This window comes from Miniopterus schreibersii (genome assembly GCF_964146895.1).
Source record: "Miniopterus schreibersii genome assembly, chromosome: X".
NCBI lineage: Eukaryota > Metazoa > Chordata > Mammalia > Chiroptera > Miniopteridae > Miniopterus > Miniopterus schreibersii.
In genome coordinates, this window is record NC_138104.1 from 62,305,560 (window position 1) to 62,324,718 (window position 19,159).

The 19,159-nt window shown below is 38.7% G+C and overlaps 1 protein-coding gene across 1 annotated transcript in view; it reads left to right on the forward strand.

The window, feature by feature from the left end:
- Positions 1–364: 364 nt before the first annotated feature.
- EDA2R (ectodysplasin A2 receptor) overlaps positions 365–19,159 on the forward strand; it is a gene marked incomplete at its 3' end in the record, with an annotated part of 151,779 nt that continues 132,984 nt past the window's right edge. The window contains exon 1 of the mRNA XM_081126507.1: positions 365–504. Within this exon, the coding sequence (XP_080982633.1) occupies positions 488–504 (17 nt within the window). The 5' untranslated portion in view covers positions 365–487. The remainder of the gene's footprint in view (positions 505–19,159) is intronic.

Genomic DNA, 19,159 nt, shown 5'->3' on the forward strand with positions numbered 1-19,159 from the left:
AACATTTTTAACTACACAGTTTTGCAAACCTCACTACTAAAAACAAACAAACGAAAGAATATTCCCTAGTTAGAAGGCAAAGAAATTGTGAAGTGGTTAGAAGATTGGAGGGGATCCGCGGTTAGAAACTTTATCCAGCCTGAGAAGGAAACATGAGGTTCAAACCCTAAAGAACAGATCAGAAAGTTGTGATTTCTGCCTATTTGGCTAACTACAGGGTCTTCCACAAAAGATGTACTCCAGCACCCTCTGCCGAGCCCTAAAGGATGTCTCCCTAGCTCCTGATGACGCAGACTGTCCCAGAAGCTAAAATGGAGGCTATACCTCCTCCCCCTAGGCCCCCCTGCACGCTGTGCCCTGGAGCATGATGGGACCGATTCAGCGGCAATGACAAGAATGGACCCAGGGCCCTGCCCACAGGTTTGGCCTTTTAAACCCGCGAGCTGTGACAGCACCTTGCTGTGAAAGCGTTTTGGAAAATCTGAAGATGTCTGGAAGTGATAGGTATGGCGATTTTGTCATTATTGCGGCAGTCCAGTAGGCGGCGGTAGAATGCTACATGAGAGACACAGCCATTTCTAATTTTTTTTCCTACAAGGCTGCTAGGACAAGATTTGAAGCTGTTTTAAAGATTAGTGGAGTTTAAACTTTAGAGCAAGAATTTTTAATGAGATATCTGGGTGAGCCAAATGGCAGGAGTTTATTGCAGTAGTGAAGATCAGTGAGTGAACTGTAATTGAAAGACAAAAACAAAAATAGGGGGAGGGGATCCTTCTTTTTTTACATCTACGTATTATTCGAAGGTGTAAATATCCAAGAAGATGCCTGATATGATTTCAATCTTCTTGAACTTGTAGAGACTTGTTTTGTGTCCTAACATGTAGTCTATCTGTGAGAATGCCCCATGTGCACTTGAGGAGAATGTATATTCTGAAGCTTTGGGATGAAATATTCTGTAAATGTCAATTAAATCCATCTGATCTAGCGTGCCATTTAAAGTCACTGTTTCCTCGTTGATTTTTTGTGTGGAAGATCTATCCAGTGAAGCCAGTGGGGTGTTAAAGTCTGCTACTATGACTGTATTGCTGTTGGTCTCTCCCCGAAAGTCCTACAGACTTTTGTTTTGTTTTGGGGTTTTTTTCAGCTTGTGTGAATCTTTTGTTCTGAGGTGGGTCTCTTGTAGACAGCATATATTTGGGTCTTGTTTTCTTATCCATTCAGCTACCCTATGTCCTTTCAATGGAGCATTTAATCCATTTATATTCAAGGTTATTATTGATAGGGCCTTATCTATTGCCATTTTATTTCTTTATATCCCTTGGCATCATTATAACATCTTTTGTTCTTACCCTTTCAAATCCATTATCTTTATTGATTCTCATTATGATTTTGTGAGGTTGGTTTATATGTAAGGAAATTTGAGAAAGAGACAGGATAAATAACTTATATGAGGTTGTTAAGCTAGTCAGTGAAAGAGTTCAGAATCTAGAACCAGACCCACGAGATTCTTGGCCTAGTGCTCTTTCCATTATACTGTGTTGGTCCAGTGCAAAAGACCTTATAGAAATTTGAGTTATACTTTCTAACTCTGATTCTCATAATAGTTGCAAAAAAGAATCATCGGGTAGCTCTGCATCCAACTCGGGCTTCAACACATGTGATAGGGAGCAGATTTCATATTGGGCAACTCAATCTATTTTATAGACGGGTCACTTTATTGCTATGTGCCCTATTAACATTCAGACTTCTCCAGATTTCTCATGTGTTAGAAGAAAATAAAAGCTTTACTTGATGCTGGTTCCTCTCCAGCTATCACCTTCTTTCTCTCTTTTTCTTCTCAGCAGGCTTTAAGAAGAGGACTGTTTATTCAGGACTTCAGAGCCTTCACTTTTGCTTCACCTATCAGCTCACTTCCCTAAGTATTTTATCAGTGTCCTTCTTGGGGTACTTTTCGGACCCATGTGCTACATTTAACAGTGTTGAACCTTGATCTCTAAAGTACCATACTGTTCTCATATTTTTTTAGCTTTTCTGTCCTTTCCTTCTCCTTTTCCTTATGTGGTTTATTTTCCTCTTCCTATCCCTTAAATGTTGATATTCTACAAAGATATGCCCTCAGCCTTTTCTCCTTCTTATGTTACTTTCATTGTCCAGATGATCTCATTCCCTTACCCAGTTTCAGCCAACACCTGGAGTTATTGGCTATTAAATTTATGTCCACAGCCCAGGCTGCTTTCCCCAATTCTAGACACACATGTGAAACTGCCTACCATATATCTCAGAAGCATCTCCAACTCTTTCTTCTAAAACTGAATTTGTCACTTGTCTCTTGCCTCATCCCTGATGTGCTATCATTCATCTTAGTCACCAAAGCCAGAAACTTGGCTATAATTCTTGATTTATTTTTCTACCTTAACTCTTACATCCCATCAGCCATCAACTGATTCATTCATATAACAAATACTAACTGAGCACCTAATTTCTTCCCAGCATTATCTAGGTGCTGAGGATTCAGCACCTAGCTCAGTCCCTAGCACAGTGTCTGCCTTCATGCCACTTTCATTCCAGTACCAATCCCAATATTAAGCTGCTATTTACATACTAAATCATTTACAATTTTAAATTCTGAAAATGAAAAGAGTGGTATGCTGAGGGCATGTGTATTGGGACAGTGGAAGACTTTCCTTAGGAGGTGATTTTTGAGTTGAAGGCTGAGGAATGAATAAGAGTTAATTAGATAAAGAGAAGAAGACCTTGTACACAGAGGAGAGAGCATGTGTACAAGGTCCTGAGGCAGCAGGGTGGGTGACACATTTGAGAATCAAAAAACCAGTGTGCTCTTGGCACTTACAGAACATAGGACAGATTGTCATGAGACAAGGCTGGAGAGGTGGGCAGGGGCTTTATAGGTAAAGGCAAGAATTTTCACTTTTTCTAAGAGTTATGATGAGCTACTAAAGTGTTTTCATCAGGGAGGTGACATGGTCAAATTTGGGCTTTGAAAAGATCACTCTGCCTTGCTAATAGCAAATCAGAAGATTGGGGAGACCAGTTAGGATGCTTTTGAGGTAAATCAGACAAGAAAGTTGGTGGCTTCTATTAGCTTTGTTACAATGAGGGTCAGAGAGATGGGCATATTTAGGGATTATTTAAGAAGTAAATGCACTAGGACATTGAGACTGATTAGATATGATGGGTAGAAGGTGGTGAGGTAACAGAATAGAAGTCCCAGGTTTCTAGTTTCTAACTTGAACAACTAATGAGGAACAAGTTTGGAGTACAGTAAGAAGATCAGTGCAATTTGAGATATCATAGTTTTATTGGAAGCATTTTGCTTTCTTAGTGATACATAAAATAATGGGATTTCTTGAAACAGATGACGTATTAATTTTAGTTAGATTTTCTTGTTGAAACTAAGAACACAGATGATGAGTTCACTCAGGGAGAGACTATAGACTCAGAAGAAGAGACTAGAGGTCTGAGCCTTGAGGATTTCTGACATTTAAAAATCCAAGAGAAGGATATGAACTAACAAAAGAGACAGAGAAAGAGCAGGCAAAGAGATAGGAAGAAATCTAGAAATGTCTGTTGTTTTAGAAGTCAAGAGAAGACAGTACTTTGAAAAGAAATGTCAAGTAAGAGGAGGCCTGAAATATTTCTACTGGCTTTATTGCCGTGGAGATCATTGGACACTTTGAAAGAACTGAAGTTGGGTGGTGCTGTGGAGGCAAAAGCCAGATTAAATAGGTTTAAAATACATGAAAGGTGGGGAAGTGCTACCTGCTAGTGCAGGCAGACAGGTCTTTTAAAAATATCAGCTATAAAAGGCACACAAAATTGGGGAAGTATCTGTATGGGGATCTGAAATCTGTTTTTACTTCCTAGTTAGCTCTTAAATTTTTCTGTTCCTCAGATTCTTTATTGCTGCTGCTTTGATTCACATCCTCATCTGTTGCCTGAACTATTGCAGTGGCATTCTCTGTGGATCTATTTTCCACACTGCTGCCAGAGTGGTCTATCTAAAGCCAAGACTTGACCAAGTAACTTCCTTGCTTGAAGCCCTTGAATGGTTCTGTAGCAAGTACAAGATAATATCCAAGATTTTAAACCCCGGCTTATTTCTTGCCCTTTGCAATTCCATGAAAATACCATGCAGTCTATGTTTCTATGCCTTTGATTTTACTATTTCTTCTTCCTGTAATGCTTTGTCCTCACCTTGTTTGCCTAGTAAATACCTGTTTGTCCCTGTTCAGGCCTTCACCTCCTCTTTAAAACATTTCTTATTCTTTCAGACAGTTTATTACTTTCTTTTACTATTTCTGTATTCTGTATATGTTTCTTTTTAATTACATAGAATTTACTATGTTATAATTATTTGCTGACATATTTGTCACCCCTAGTAGACTATAAGTATGCAAAAGTACTGGCTGTTCCTTTTTGCTCTTTTATCTATCCCAGTGCCACACACTGTACTTAGCCCATAATAAGCACTCAAACAAGAATGAAAATTTGATTTTAAAGCACAAGCACAAAAATCTGTAGAGTAAAATATTGAGAAATTTGAATATATTAATGCTAAGATGAAATGAGAAACTGTCCATATCACATACCCTTCTCAGAGAGGACTTCTTAAGTGTTTTCACCATTCTTTACATTCTTCACCTCATCAGCCTCATGATTTTTCTAACTCCTACATCAAAGACTGGTGCTACCCACAATGCTTTGCAATTTCCAAAATCTCATAATCCTCTAAGACCTTGTGAAACCATCATCATCCTAGACTTGTACAGCTCTCCTTGAGCCAATTGATCTTCATCACTGTTCAGTTTGCTGAGAGAAAAATGACCCAAATTTATGTCTTGCTTGGCCAAGTACAACTTTTTCTCATTTGTCTTAAATCTACCCCCATTCAAGTATTCCCCCTTTCCAAACACTTTGGATCTTAATTGAAGAAGCAAAGGCCCCAGAAAGCTACATTTTCCTTTTAGTGTGTATTTATTTTTTATTGCCAGTTCAGTTGCACTCCAAATATAATTATATTTATGAGGAGTGTTAAGTACCAAAATTAAATACCTGTGCTGTTTCCTCAATTTACATTCCATGGGACATTGCATCTAAAATAACCACAGAGAAAATGGTATTATACTGTGTGTGTGTGTGTGGTGTGTGTAGACTTCCCCAAAGGATGTTGTTATTGAAGTAATGGAATTGAGAAACCTCAGTTATAGTCCTGAATCTGTTACTATCAAAAACAGTCAAACTGAGAGAGTGTCTCCCTTACACTCTTTTGTTCTAGTCAGGCCTTCAACAGATTGAATCCTTAACCTGTTATTACTAATTTACTCATTTATTCATACAGTCAACAAAAGTATTAAGGTCCTATGATGTTCCAGATACAGTGCCAAGTTTTATAAGGGACTAAAGGCCAATATTTTTCTTTCCTCAGTGTACTGTGATTTAGCAATCTCAATAAGTATCACACAAAGTTAGATAACTTCATTCATTTACTCAGTAGATAATTATTGAAAACCTATCTCATGACAGGCAAGTTATTGGGAAAAAGTGATAACCAAGACAGATGTGTGATTCCCTTCCATTCCTGCCTTTCTTCACAAGATGATACATAGCCGACCCTTTGCCATCATACTGCTCTGAGTTCCATATCAAAGTGAACATTGCTAATAAACACTTTCAACAATCTTAGCAAACCACAGTTACATACATAAAACCTATACATAAATAAACAGCCTAAGTGGGGTATGGAAAATACAACAAATGCCTTTACAGAAAATCTCCTTTTTCAGATGCAAAATACCATAGTTTTCCAAATGTTGTTTGATGAACTGCGACTCAGTTTGTTGGAGCCCATAGTCCACTGGATACTCTTTGTAGAAAGTTGTCAAACAACAAACTGCAGTCCACCCATAATGATGTGGTTGATGCATTTTTCCTGAATATTCTGGTTTATGTCAAAATACATTCCCAGGGACCAGTGGCCAAGCTGGATCATTTATTTTTCCAGGGATTTCAAGCCAAGGTGAATTACCTGTGGACTAGAGGGCAGAGAGGAGGTTCTTCCAGTAGGGAGACATGAACTGAATTTTCCAATTTAAAATAATTACTAATTATGTATTATTTATATCTTGTGTTGCTCCAGAAAGTAGTTAAGATGACATATACCTTCTTGCACCTTTTTTCCTGTATCTCTTCTCTTGATTTTTGTGGTAGTTGGCCCTAGTGATTTCCCCACATTTAGGTTTATCTCTGCCCTGTAGTGCAGACTAATTCTGGATTGGAGCAAGAAATACTAAAGAAGTCTCTTTCCATACCCCTACCTATCTACCTACATAAAAAACAAAGTTAAATCTATATGTATGTGGGGAGTGAGGTGGGAAGGCTTAGTATATATTTTTTTAATTTTTTATCATTGACACTATTACAGATATTCCTCATTTTTGCCCCCTTTGCCCACTTCCACCCAGTCCCCACCCCCATTCCCCTGGCCTCCACCACACTGTTGTTTGTGTCCATAGGCTATGCATATATATTCTTTGGCTAATCTCTTCACTTTTTTTATCCAGTCATACCCACCCACCTCCTCTTTGAGAACTGTCAATCTGTTTCAAGTCTATGTCTCTGGATTTATTTTGTTCATCAGTTTATTTTGTTCATTACATTCCACATATAAGTGAGATCATGTGGTATTTGTCTTTCTCTGACTGCCTATTTCTCTTAGCATAATACTCTTCAGGTCCACCCATGCCTTCACAAAGAGTAAGAGTTCTTTCTTTTTTACAGCCACATAGTATTTCATTGTGTACATGTACCACAGTTGTTTTTTAATTTTTTTAAATAATTTTTTATTGATTTCAGAGAGAGGAAGGGAAAGGGAGAGAGAGAAATATCAATGATGAGAGAGTCATAGATCGGTTGCCTTCTGCAGGCCCCCTACTGGAGATGGAGCCTGCAACCCGGGCATTTGCCCTGACCGGGAATTGAATCTTGGCCTCCAGGTTCATAGGTCAATGCTCAACCACTGAGCTACACTAGCTGGTCACCAGAGCTCTTTTATCCACTTATATACTAATCAGTTCTTGGGCTGTTTCCAAATCTCGGCTATTGTAAATAATGCTTCTGTGAATGAACATAGGGGTGCATATATTCTTTCTGATGTTTTAAGATTCTTAGGATATATTCCCAAAAGTGGGATTTCTGGGTCAAAAGGCAGTTCCATTTTTAATTTTTTGAGGAAACTCCATGCTGTTTTCCACAAGTCTGCATTCCTACCAATAGTGCACCAAGGTTCTCTTTTCTCCACATCATCAGCACTTGTTCTTTGCTGATATATTAATAGTAGCCATTCTGGCAGGTGTGAGTCTATATCTCATTATCATTTTCATTTGCATCTCTCTGATGATTAGTGACATTGAGCATTTTTCCATATAGCTATTGGCCATTCGTATGTCCTCTTTGGAGAAGTGTTTATTAAGGTCCTTTGCCCATTTTTTTGACAAACTTTTATTGTTGACAGTATTACAGATGTCCCCTATTTTCCCTCTTCTGCCCCCCTCCACCTCCTGTCTTACCCTAGGCCTTCACCACATTGTTGTCTGTGTCCATGGGGTATACATACATCTTTGTACATTTTTAATTAGATCGTTTGTCTTCTTGGTGTTGAGTTCTATAAGTTCTTTATTTTGGAGATTAACTCCTTATGAGATTTATCATTGGCAAATGTGTTCTCCCATACAGTGGGTTCCTTTTTTATTTTGTTGATTTCTTTTGCTGTGCAGAAGGGAGGCTTAACATCAAGTCACCTTCTCTGTTAACTGGATCCAGGGACTGAACATTCAGGCAACATAGTCCTTTTCTGATGGTGGGGACTCTGAAGAGACAGATGCTCACCTTCCATTCTCTTCCTTCCTTGTTCCAGTAAGGAACCAAGAGTGTGGGTGGATTTTTCAGAGCCAGGAAATTATTATCCTCCCCACAAACAATAAAGAAGCACAAAGAACCAGAGAAGTATCCAAAACCAAACTGTAGTCAAGTCAGGAGCCCAGATGCCAGGAAAGACAATGTATGGAAGAATTCTGAATTCTGCTAGGATTAGAGCCAGTGGGCTGGAGTCAAAGTAGAGAACCATGAATTTAACACATAAATGAGAATGAGAACAGAGGAGGTCTGAAGCAATTGTCCTGAATGTTATCTAGCAATTATAACTAGCACCTATGGGATATATATAATATGGACAACAGACATTTCTAGGCCAAAATGTGCCTTCATGCACCCCAGTTCTTAACAATAGGCAACTGACCTGTTTTCCATCATGAGGATGGGAGGGAGGGAAAAAATATTTTCTGCCCCTCTTAAATGTCAGCTGTGCACTAAGTGTTTTCATTAGTCTTAAGAATTCTATGAGGTGGTTATTATTACTATTTTACAGATAAGAAGACAAACCCTCCTAACTCTCAGGCTAGTGCACTTCCCCCTGTGAACCGTCAGCCCTATTGTCAGTGTTTCAGTCTTTCTCCCCCATACTAAAACTATGCCAGTGAAGGATGCAGATTTTACTTCCTGTTTCTGGCTGCCTCATCTCTGCTAATGCTCTAGTCTCTGCCTGCTTTACAAGAGGGTCTCCTTCCCTGAGTCATGCCTCTAATTTAAACCTTGCCACTTGTGTGGCAAAACTAGTCACTGTCAACTTGATAATAATAACAATGATGACATGTATCAGTTTTTGAGCACTTACCATGTGTCAGACTTGTATCAAGTTCTTAATATGCATTATCTCAGTTATTTCTTATAAGTGCTATTATTATTATTCCATTTTACAGAAGAGGAAAAATAAACTCTTGCTTACATCACATATCTCATCTTTCATCTTTCCCCAGCCAATTGCCTTTCTTGCTTTCCTTAGATAGGTCAAATATGTTCCCACCTCATGGTCTTTATATTTGCTATTTCTTCTGCCAGGAACTCTGTTCCCTCATATTTATTCTCCATGACTGACTCCTTCACATCATTGAAATCTTTGTCCACCTTATCTAAAACAGCTTCATGTGCACACACCCCTATAACTTTTTTCATGATCCTGATTTTTTTATACTTGATATCATTCATGAAAGTGTTTAAATTTGTTTACTTATTTATTGCTTTTCCCCCCTACCAGACTGTAAGCTCCATAAAACCAGGGATTTCATATATTTGTTCATAGCTACATATTGCCTTTAATGCATGGTAAGCATTTAACTTGTATGTGATGGATTACCCTAGTGCTGTCTGACTCCTATCAGTGTTCTTAATCAATACACTTGACTCCTACTGTGAAAAAAATGTATGTCACTTCCCTTGGGGCAGAGGGAATTTCTCCCTTAAGATTTTTAAGTGAAATAATTAGACAACAGTTTTCTTTTCAACTAACTAGGCTGTGTGTTGCCCAAGTACAAGGACTTTATCTTCCCTCCTGTGCTGCAATCGAAAGAAGATGGACTTTAGGGTCAGAAATAAATAGTTTCAAATCCCTGTGCTGCCTTAGGTCTTTTTAAAACTTTAAAGTGTTTAATCCAGTTCCACTGGGCATGGCTAAGCAGTTGAGCATCGACCTATGATCCAGGCAGTCACAGTTCAATTCCCCATCAGGGCACATGCCCAGGTTGTGGGCTTGATCCCCAGTAAGGGGGCGTGCAGGAGACAGCCGATCAATGACTCTCTCATCATTGATGTTTCTATCTCTCTCTCCCTCTCCCTTCCTCTATCTCTGAAATCAATAAAGATATACTTAAAAAAATAAAAATAAAATATTTAATCTCTTGTGAGCCTTAGTTTTCATAGACAGTACTTGTAGTTATGGTGACAATTAAATGAGCTATCATTAAGCCTGCCTAGTTTACTGCCTGCCACATAGTAGGCACTCAACATATGTCAATGCCTCATCTCTTGGCATTTCCCTCAGAGTGAAGCTTATCACAACATTTTTAAATTAGTAGATTGACTGTTTCTTTATTCTCTACCTTTCAGTAGCATCCAGTATAAAACTTTGCACATGGAGGGTACTGAGAGCTTTTCCTTTAATTAACTTGCTCAATTAATATTTATTTAATTCCTACTTGGAGACAAGTCTGGAAGTATTTTCAGTATGGGAATGTTATAAAGCTGGAAAGAGGAGCAAATAAGCTAGATGACAAAGGGAAGATCCAAAAAATACCTCCACAAGCCAATCTAATTAAGACAAATATGATTATAATGTAAAGTTCTTCATTTGACTCCAAAAATACATTTATTCAAGTTCAGGCTGGAAAAGGCATGGCATAGACCCATATGTGCCTGAAAACTTTAACTTGGGAGTGTCAGCTCAGTACGAATGAGCAATGTGATATGATTACTAAAAACAAGTATCATCTTGACTTAAGGGTACCCGTTGGACTTATAATTGATCCACTTACACAATCTTAAATAACATTATCTTACTTGGACCACAGTATCCTTCTAGCTTTCTCTTTTGTTCCTACTCAATACATTTTCCTCCTGCTTAACATTTCCAGTGTCATTGTCCTGGTATTTCTTTCTGGTCCACTAACTCTGTGTGACTCTACCTCTTTCTCTATGAAGCCTAGACCTTACAACAGATCATATTAACAATAGGTTTAACGTTATAGTCCCCTTGTATCTTACCCACATGTACCCTTTTAAGTGATTCTCAACAAGGTCATCTCAGAATATCTAAAATGGCTGATCCAGGGGGCAGGGTGTGGCAAGGGAGGGATATTCAAAGTCAATATAAGTTTTTCCAAAAGACTCCATTCCGCACCCACTCCAGACTGGGCTGATAATCACTGCCCTACAATGGGCTACAGTTATAGTGTTGCGGTTACAACATGGTCTCATATTTATATCACCTGTGTTTGAATCTTGGCTCCTCAGTTTACTAGCAGTGTAGCTAACCTCTACATTTCAGTTTCTTTATCCATAAAATGAAAATAGACTCTTAAACCCTAGAATTGTTGCAAGGATGAAATGAATGAATATATATAAAGCATTTAGGACAGTGACTAAGGTATGGTAAGTGCTCAGATAATTATTTTCTTGTTCACACCCTTCAGGAGTGTTGGGGTGGGAAAAGTTTGAGAACCTTTGCTGTGTGCCCGCTTTCCACAATATAGCTGTGAAGCTACAAATACCATGCAGCAAGGCACATTAGGGCACTTGCAAATCTATATGCTCCATCCTCAGTTGAACTTTCAGTGTAGACTTGGTAGTCTTTTTAATGTGCCTTTGGTCAACCCCCTTTGCAGTTGTCCACTCAGGTATTCCATATCTGTACACACTCCTCAAATCATTTATCCCACTCTACCCACCACCTCTTCTCAGTTGGAAGAAAAATCTCTCTGTCATGAATCTCTCTCAAACTGTCACCCTGTCACTCCCCTTTCCTTCACTGGGAAGTAGCTCAACAAAAGAGTATCATATCATTCTCTGTATTTCCTCAGTTTAAAACCCACTGCACTCCAGTTCACACTCACAACTCCCCTAAGAGTGCTCTGGTAGAGACCATCAACAACCTCCTTATTGCTGGATTCAGAGGTCTCTTTGCAGCAATCTTATTTACTTGCCCCTCCCTTTGACTCTGTTGTCTACTTTCTTCTTCATGAAATTCTATACTCTCTTGGCCACTGCCATATCTTTTAAGCCTGCTTCACCTCATAACACTTTAATCATTCCTTCTTAGTCCCCTCTGTAGGCTTCTTTTTTACATATACCTGAAAGCTTGTTGTGCCTAGAGATTTTACTCCTTGGCCCTCAGTTTGCATGGATATCTGGGACAATCCCATATACTGTCAATACTTCATTTACAGCAGTGACTAAAATGCAGGCATTAAATCCAGATTGACCTGGGTTCAAATCCTGGCTCTGCCATTTACTAGTTATGTGAATTACTTAAAAAGGGAACAGTATGCTTCCTAAATCATTAGGTCTTAGTGAGGATTAAATGTGATAATGTTTGTTAAATACTGGATATATAATAAGTATTGTACTTGATAAATGTTAAAAATAATAATTCCAAATTCACAGCCCAGCATTTTCTCCTGACTTCAGTGCCATATAACTGATTGCCTACTGGACATATCCCTTAGGAAACTCAAACTTGCTGTGTCCAGGCCTGCTCTCATAATTATTTCTCCCAATATTGTTCATCATGTGTTCTTGGCTTAAATAAATGACATCATTTATCGAGTCACCCAAGCCACAATGTAAACTTGCATGTGCATAATCTTAGGTTCCTCCCTTTTGCTTACTCCCCATATGTCCAACTAGCACTAAACCCTACTTATATTCTCTTGTTAATATTTGCCTTGTCTATGCTCTCCTCCCCATCTATCTTGCTGCTGACTTAAGACCTTCAACTACATATTCTTCTAATTGGTTCTTCTTTCATCTGCATGGTCTTTTAATTTGTCTCCCTGCATCCTGCAACCTTGTTTCTTTTTAGTCCATTCTCTAAGCTGCTGCTAGAATGATCCTCTACTGGTTCCCTTATGCTTATAAGATAAAGTCCAAATTATTTAGTCCAAATCACTGTGTTCCTCAGTGATTTTACACTTCCATGTGGAACAGCTATAGTGCTTTTTCTACTGGAAACACTTCCTCACCTTGGACTTCTAAAAAGAACATGTACTAAATGGCCAGGATTAAGCTCCAGGCTCACCTTTTTCAGAAGGATTTCCATGACTTCATTACCCTTTGCCCCAATGAGAACTGACTTCTCTTTCTTGTGTTCTTCCATTTTACCCATGAATATTTCCTTAAATGCTTATGTTTTTCTTAAATACTTTGTCTCCCATATAACATACATATTCCATTTTTGTCTTTTAAGTTGTAAGCTATTTGAGGGCAGGACTTTGTTTTGATTCCTCTTTGTTTTGACTTTGTTTTAATTTTCTGCTTACTATAGCACCTGATACCACAGCATTATTTGCCAAATGAATGAACAACCCATGAGCTGTATTAATTTAAAAATATGCATCTTCAGAAAGATGGAAGATAATCTTTGTGATTTTATCGTTTTTTTTTAAATCTTACCATAGTCAGACAACTATTGAAAGAAGAGTTCCAGTTAAAAGATCTTTCAGATTCCTTTTACTTCTAAGAGTTTGTGATTCCCACTTGTCCTTATAATGAGAGATAGCAAAGTATGAGGCATAATGTGTGTTCTAGTGAGCTTACAATATATCTGAAGAGATGAGTCTAATATCTATGAAAAATGTAAATAATAATACTTTAAGGGTGATATGGCAACAGGGCTAGAGATTAAATTTGTCATATACCAAAATAACAACTCAGAGGAAGGAGTATTTACAACTGGCTGAAGTGGTTAGACAAGGCTTCCTGGAAGGGATGGAACTTAGTTGGACTTTAGCAAATGAGAAGGTATGCGTAATGTAGCAATAACAGCATAGAAGCAATATAGCAAGTGGTTAGGAGCATGGACCCTCTAGTTCAACTTTCTGGCTTTAAACCAAGCACTTACTAGCTATATGATTTTGGGCAAATAGCTGCACCTCTCTGAGCCTCAGCTACTCCCATACATTTAAGGTGGTAATCTTGTTTCCCTCCTGCTGTGAGAGATAAATAAGATACTGTATATAAAGAACTTAGCAGAGTGCCTAGTTTATAGTAAGCACTTACTAAGTCACTTAAAAACATTGATTGTTGTTATTATACCTTATATATACTGAGGGCTTCCATTTTGAAGAATTTTTTATAGCTGTCTTCAACAATGCTATGAAAGCAGTGAAATTATTACTATTCCCATTTGACAGATGGTGAAACAGGCCCAGTAAAAGACATTGACTTATCAAAGGTGAGCTAATAGAAGAGTCAAGCCTTTTGAATTTCTGGCAGGCCAGCACCCTTCTTGAGACTTCCCTTTGACCATGGGTTGGTCCTTCATACTCAGTGACATCACAGCTTCTGAAAAGCTGTTTTATTCAAGTTTGGGAAATAAAGCAGGGTTTAGTACAGTGAGTTGGGGGAATATAAAAGAGGAAGAGTGTTGGGAATAACCTAGAAACATCTTTAGGATTTGTTATTTGTTAAGGACCAGTGAGTTCAATAGAGAAAGTCCAGGATCTGGTTTCTAGGACATAAAAGAGACACAACAGGCTACTCACCCCACTAGGATAACAATCATTTGATGGGGAGGGTATAAAAGTAGGCTAGGCCTCACCATTCTTATCAGTTCATAAAGGCAAACAGAAAGTCCTGAAAGGGTTGAGTCAATTTCCTGAGGAGGAAAAGAGAGCTTTAGTGCAATAATTAATAACATCTGGCAAAACTGGTTCTGATTGGCCAACATGGGTTCTTAGGGTAAATATCCAAGATTCAGTGTTGTACAGTTCGTGTTTGGTTCTCACAGTAAGACAAATGTAACAATAAATATATATTCCTTACTCAGGTCACTCACTCATCAGAATCCCCCACTCAAGGAGAAAAACAATTCTTGGGTTAGCCTTTATTTTTATAAGCACCACTACAAATGGGCCCTTCCTCCCTGTTACTAGGCAAGGCTAATTCAGACCACAGGAAGACGGCTCCACTAATTCTGTTTCACCACCACCCATCTCAGTTATTTTTCTCCCACTCCCCCTCCCTCTCCTTTCATCCCTTCCTCCCTTCTCTCACAAGCACACAAGCAAACATATGCACACACACACACACACACACACACAGTCTCAGTGCTACCTCTCTATGATGACCTGGGAGATTGATACTCTCTAACTATAGGTATGGTGTGGTTTTTAAATGTGACAGCCTAGAATGTCAAAAAAATTTAACTCTACTAACTGCCTACCATATGCCAAGTATTGTATAGTTTTTAATGAGGCCACTGTAACAAAATTGGTTAGAGGGTATTTTTTATTTGGAAATAATTGACATATAACATTATATTAGTTGCAGGTAAATAACAATGATTCAATATTTATACATATTTAATGGTTGGGGAATACTATTAATCTCCATCTTACAGATGAGCAAACTGAGACTTGAAAAAGGTGAAGGAGGCAATGGAACTAGAAGTCAGTGCCAACTATCTCTGGTTCCAAAGCCACATGCTCTCTGCATTAAAATTTTTCATTTTGGAAGAAACAGAGCACCAGCCAGGAACTAAATATGATAAAATTATATCTGTTTTATTTAATTCTCACAACAAACTAATGAGTTTGCTAGTTCTATTATCTTCACTTTACTGATGAAGAAACTAAGGTTCATACTCATTTCCTTAGCACATAAACTAAAACTGGACCACTGGATAGATGATGAGTATGGCTCTATATAAAGAGGACATATAATTTTGCAAATTATACTATATTTTTATATATTTGTACTAGAAAATGATGACTAGCAACAAGAATGGGTAACTGTAATACTCACTATCTTGAATTTATCTCACAACCATAATATTGAGTAAAAGACATGAGATACAAAAGAGAAAATAGCATGATTCCATTCACATAAAATTTTAAAGCAATCTTAAATTACAATGTTAATATAGAGAGAAAAGCAAGGAAACCATTATGTATTGTTGTTTATTCTCATTTATATTCCCTCTCTCCCAACCTCCAGCCCTCCCTTCATCTCTCCCTCTTTACCTTTTTTTCTTTGTATTACATATATATCAAAATTAAGTGTTTACTTTTCCAGAACCTAGGGAAAGGCCTGGGACATTTTTGAGAGAAATTTTACATGTGATACCCCACATTCTTGGTCTAAGCATGATGACTGTAAGAAGGCCAAGGTAGTGTAGAACAGTGGGTTGGGGACAGTTACCATGCATGGCCTTATTGTGAGTAAAGCAGTGAGCTCATAAGAGACAAGTGGGTCGTTAAAAAGGGTATGCCCAGGGCAAAAAGTGCTCCTTGGCTCTCTGTACTCCAAATCCCCAGAGTGAAGAAATTTAAGAATCCTAAGTAGGCTAAAATGTTAATCTTGAAACTTCATAAATATAAGCCTCTATTTCTTACTCTAGTTCAGGAGTTGTAGGGACCAAAGAATAATTACTAATGACATGGTATAGTATAAAAAGAACAGAGTTTGGGATTCTGACTGACTTGAGGTCATATCTTGACTCTGACTCAACTGAGTAACATTGAGCAAGTTGCTTCCTCTCTTTGAGCCTCACCTTCTTCATAAATACAGATAATGATAGGCTTAGCATATACATACAAATCAGTACAATTAAAAGAAGCTAATAATTATATGTGGAATTTAAATAGCAAAATAAACAAACAAGCAAAATATAAACAGACTCATGGATACCGACAATAGACTGATGGTTGCCAGAAGGAGGGTGTTGGGGTGAAAAAGATGAAGGGATTAAGAAGTACAAATTGGTAGTCACAAAATAGTAACAGGGATGTAAAGTACACTATAAGGAATATAGTCAATAATATTTTAATAACTATGTACAGTGCCAGGTGGGTACTTGAAATGTGGGGACCACTTTGTAAAGTATATAATTGTCTAACCACTTTGCTGTACAACTGAAACTAATACAAAATAATATTAAATGTAAACTGTAATTGAAAAAATAAAAAATGAATTTCCTATTGTTAAAAATTAAGATTGTTTCTATTTTTAATGTAATAAAAGTGTAACAGAAAGGGTAATAATACAACCTAATTTACAGAATTGTTTTAAGAAAGTACCTAGGGGGAAGCAAAGATGGCTGCACTCTAATAAGAGGCTGACTGCCCTTGCTCCTAGCCACAGACTGGATTTACAGCTAAAATACTGCATAGTCACCTTGAAAAAAACAAGAGCAGTGTAGTTGATTGGACACATTTTGTTTAAGGAACACTGAAGTAACAACATAGACTGGTAAGAGGGGGTAGGTCACAGAAAGGAGGAGTACCCCCTCGAGCTGGTGCTTGGCTGAGAGGCCCTAGGGATAGTGGTTGCAAAGTTCCCTCCCTTCGGGAGTGTGGACAGGTATCCAAAAGCCGAAATCTCACACCCTGAGTGGTGGAAATGGGAAAGAGAGCCCGTGTCAGGCAGAGGGATGCAGGGGAACAGTCTGCCTGGGAGGTGGGGTCTGTACCTTCCCAATAAAAGAATACATCTAATGGAGGCAGCCCCAGCAGAAGAGATTCACCCCTGGCTCTGACTGCTGGAAAGGTTGTTCTGCAGTGTGTGGCTCCAGAATAGAAAGGGGCCTGTGGGTTGCACCCAGCAGTGACCTAAAGGGACCCACTGCTTTCCTGTAAGACATTGTACGGAACCCTAGAAAGCATCTAAACTGTGTGGCACTGGGAAGGGCACCCTCCCATCATCAGAGAAAGACTGGAGCTGCTGGCAGGGCAGAGTGGGGATTTTTGACCCACACTGAAGAGAGGTGAGATTGTGAGAACTGGGAATCTTGCACCAGTTTTATTGAGATCAGCTGTGCAGAAGACGTGAGTGGGTCTGACTTTGTAACCCCTGCTGCTTGGACCGGAGGCACAAGGGTGCCAGGTCCTCGCAAAGCAGGTTTTCTGCTTGTTTGTTTCTTTATATATTTTTGATTTTTGGACAGCACCCCATGGGCTCCACCAGGAAGGCTTATATTAGGAAGACAGACCAGCAAAAGCTGAGCTTTGTGTCTGCAGTATGGAAAGGCTGACCTTAGCGCCCTGTGAGATCAGCCAGCTAGAACTGGGAAAGGAGAGGTAGAGTACATCTACTTAGCCTGCAGGCTATGAGCACTTCTACCAATAGTAAAGGGGCTGGTTCAACTCACTGAAGCCCCAGATACCTCTGCAGGGCACATTTTGGTGGGGTAAGGGAGAACAGTTCACAAGAGGGCATTCCAAGAGTAAGACTCTCAGGGACTATTTGGGACCAGGAGGAAATGCTTAACACCCCTCCTGGGGCCTGGGCAGGTGCTCACCAGAAACTCTTTTGATCAATTCCACTGAGCCCAGGGCATCTAAAACTGCCCATACAAAAAAGGCAGTGAGTTGTATCCAATGTGAATCTGATTCAGGCCATTTAAGGGGGAACTAGAGTTGGAAGTTACAGTAGAGACTGAAGAGTTGGCTTTGAAGCAGAGGTTATTTTCCCCTCAGTGAGTGCCTTATAGTGAAATCTCTGAGTAAGGGGCCCACTAGCCCTAGTTACACTAGCCTGCCTCCACTCTTCGGAAGACACTGGAGAAAGACCAGGCAACTACAGGTGGAGTAGCTGACAGGTAGAGGCAGTCTGCAGAGAGCCTCAGACTGGCCAGCTACAAAAGGACACAAAGAGCCAAACTTGGAAAGCTTCTGACATTGGCTAACATACTACCAGGAGTCCTGAATTCAACATACAAAACAGTGAGCCTCAGACATCATAAGCTGCCCAGAAGAACTTCACTTGGCTGGCTTAAAAAAAAAAAAAAAATCTGCCCTAGCCAGTTCAGTCAGTGGTTAGAGATTCGGCCCTTGGAACGAAGGGCTCAATTTCTGGTCAAGGAAAGGAACCTTGGCTGCAAATTCAATCCCAGCCCCAGTTGGGGCACATGCAGGAGGCAACCAATCAGTGTGTTTCTCTCACATTGATGTTTCTCTCTCTGTGTCTCTCCTCCTACCTTCCACTCTAAAAAAAAAAAAAAAAAAAATCAATGGAAAAAATCTCTTCCAGTGAGGATTAACAAAAAAAATCTGTTTTTTGGGTTTTATTTTGGTTTGCTTTCCTTGATTTTTGTTCTCTTTTTAATATTTTCTTCGTATTTTTTGCTTTATTGCTTTGATATTAAGGTTTTTGCTTTTCTCTCTTGTTTCCTTCATATCTCTTATTGTCATCTTCCTTACTCTATTTTTTTTCTTTTTTTCTCCTTTTCCTTTTCTATTAATTATTTTGCTTTACCGTTTTCCTCTTCTTGTTACCTTTGCATAACTTTTTTTCTTTCTCTCTTTTTTTACTGTTTTCCTTTTCTTACTCTCTATTCTTATTTTTTGCTCTCCCTTCTTTGCTTGTAGGATCTTTTTTCTGCTCCTTTTATTTCCCAGTAGTCTTTTTTTTTTTTTAATTTTAAACAATAATATCCCTTTTTTTCTTTTTTGCCTAAGTATTTGTGTTCTCTCTTCTTTTTCCTAATTCTCTTTTCTTTTGGGTTGTTTTCATCGTGGTTTTCGAGATATTTTGT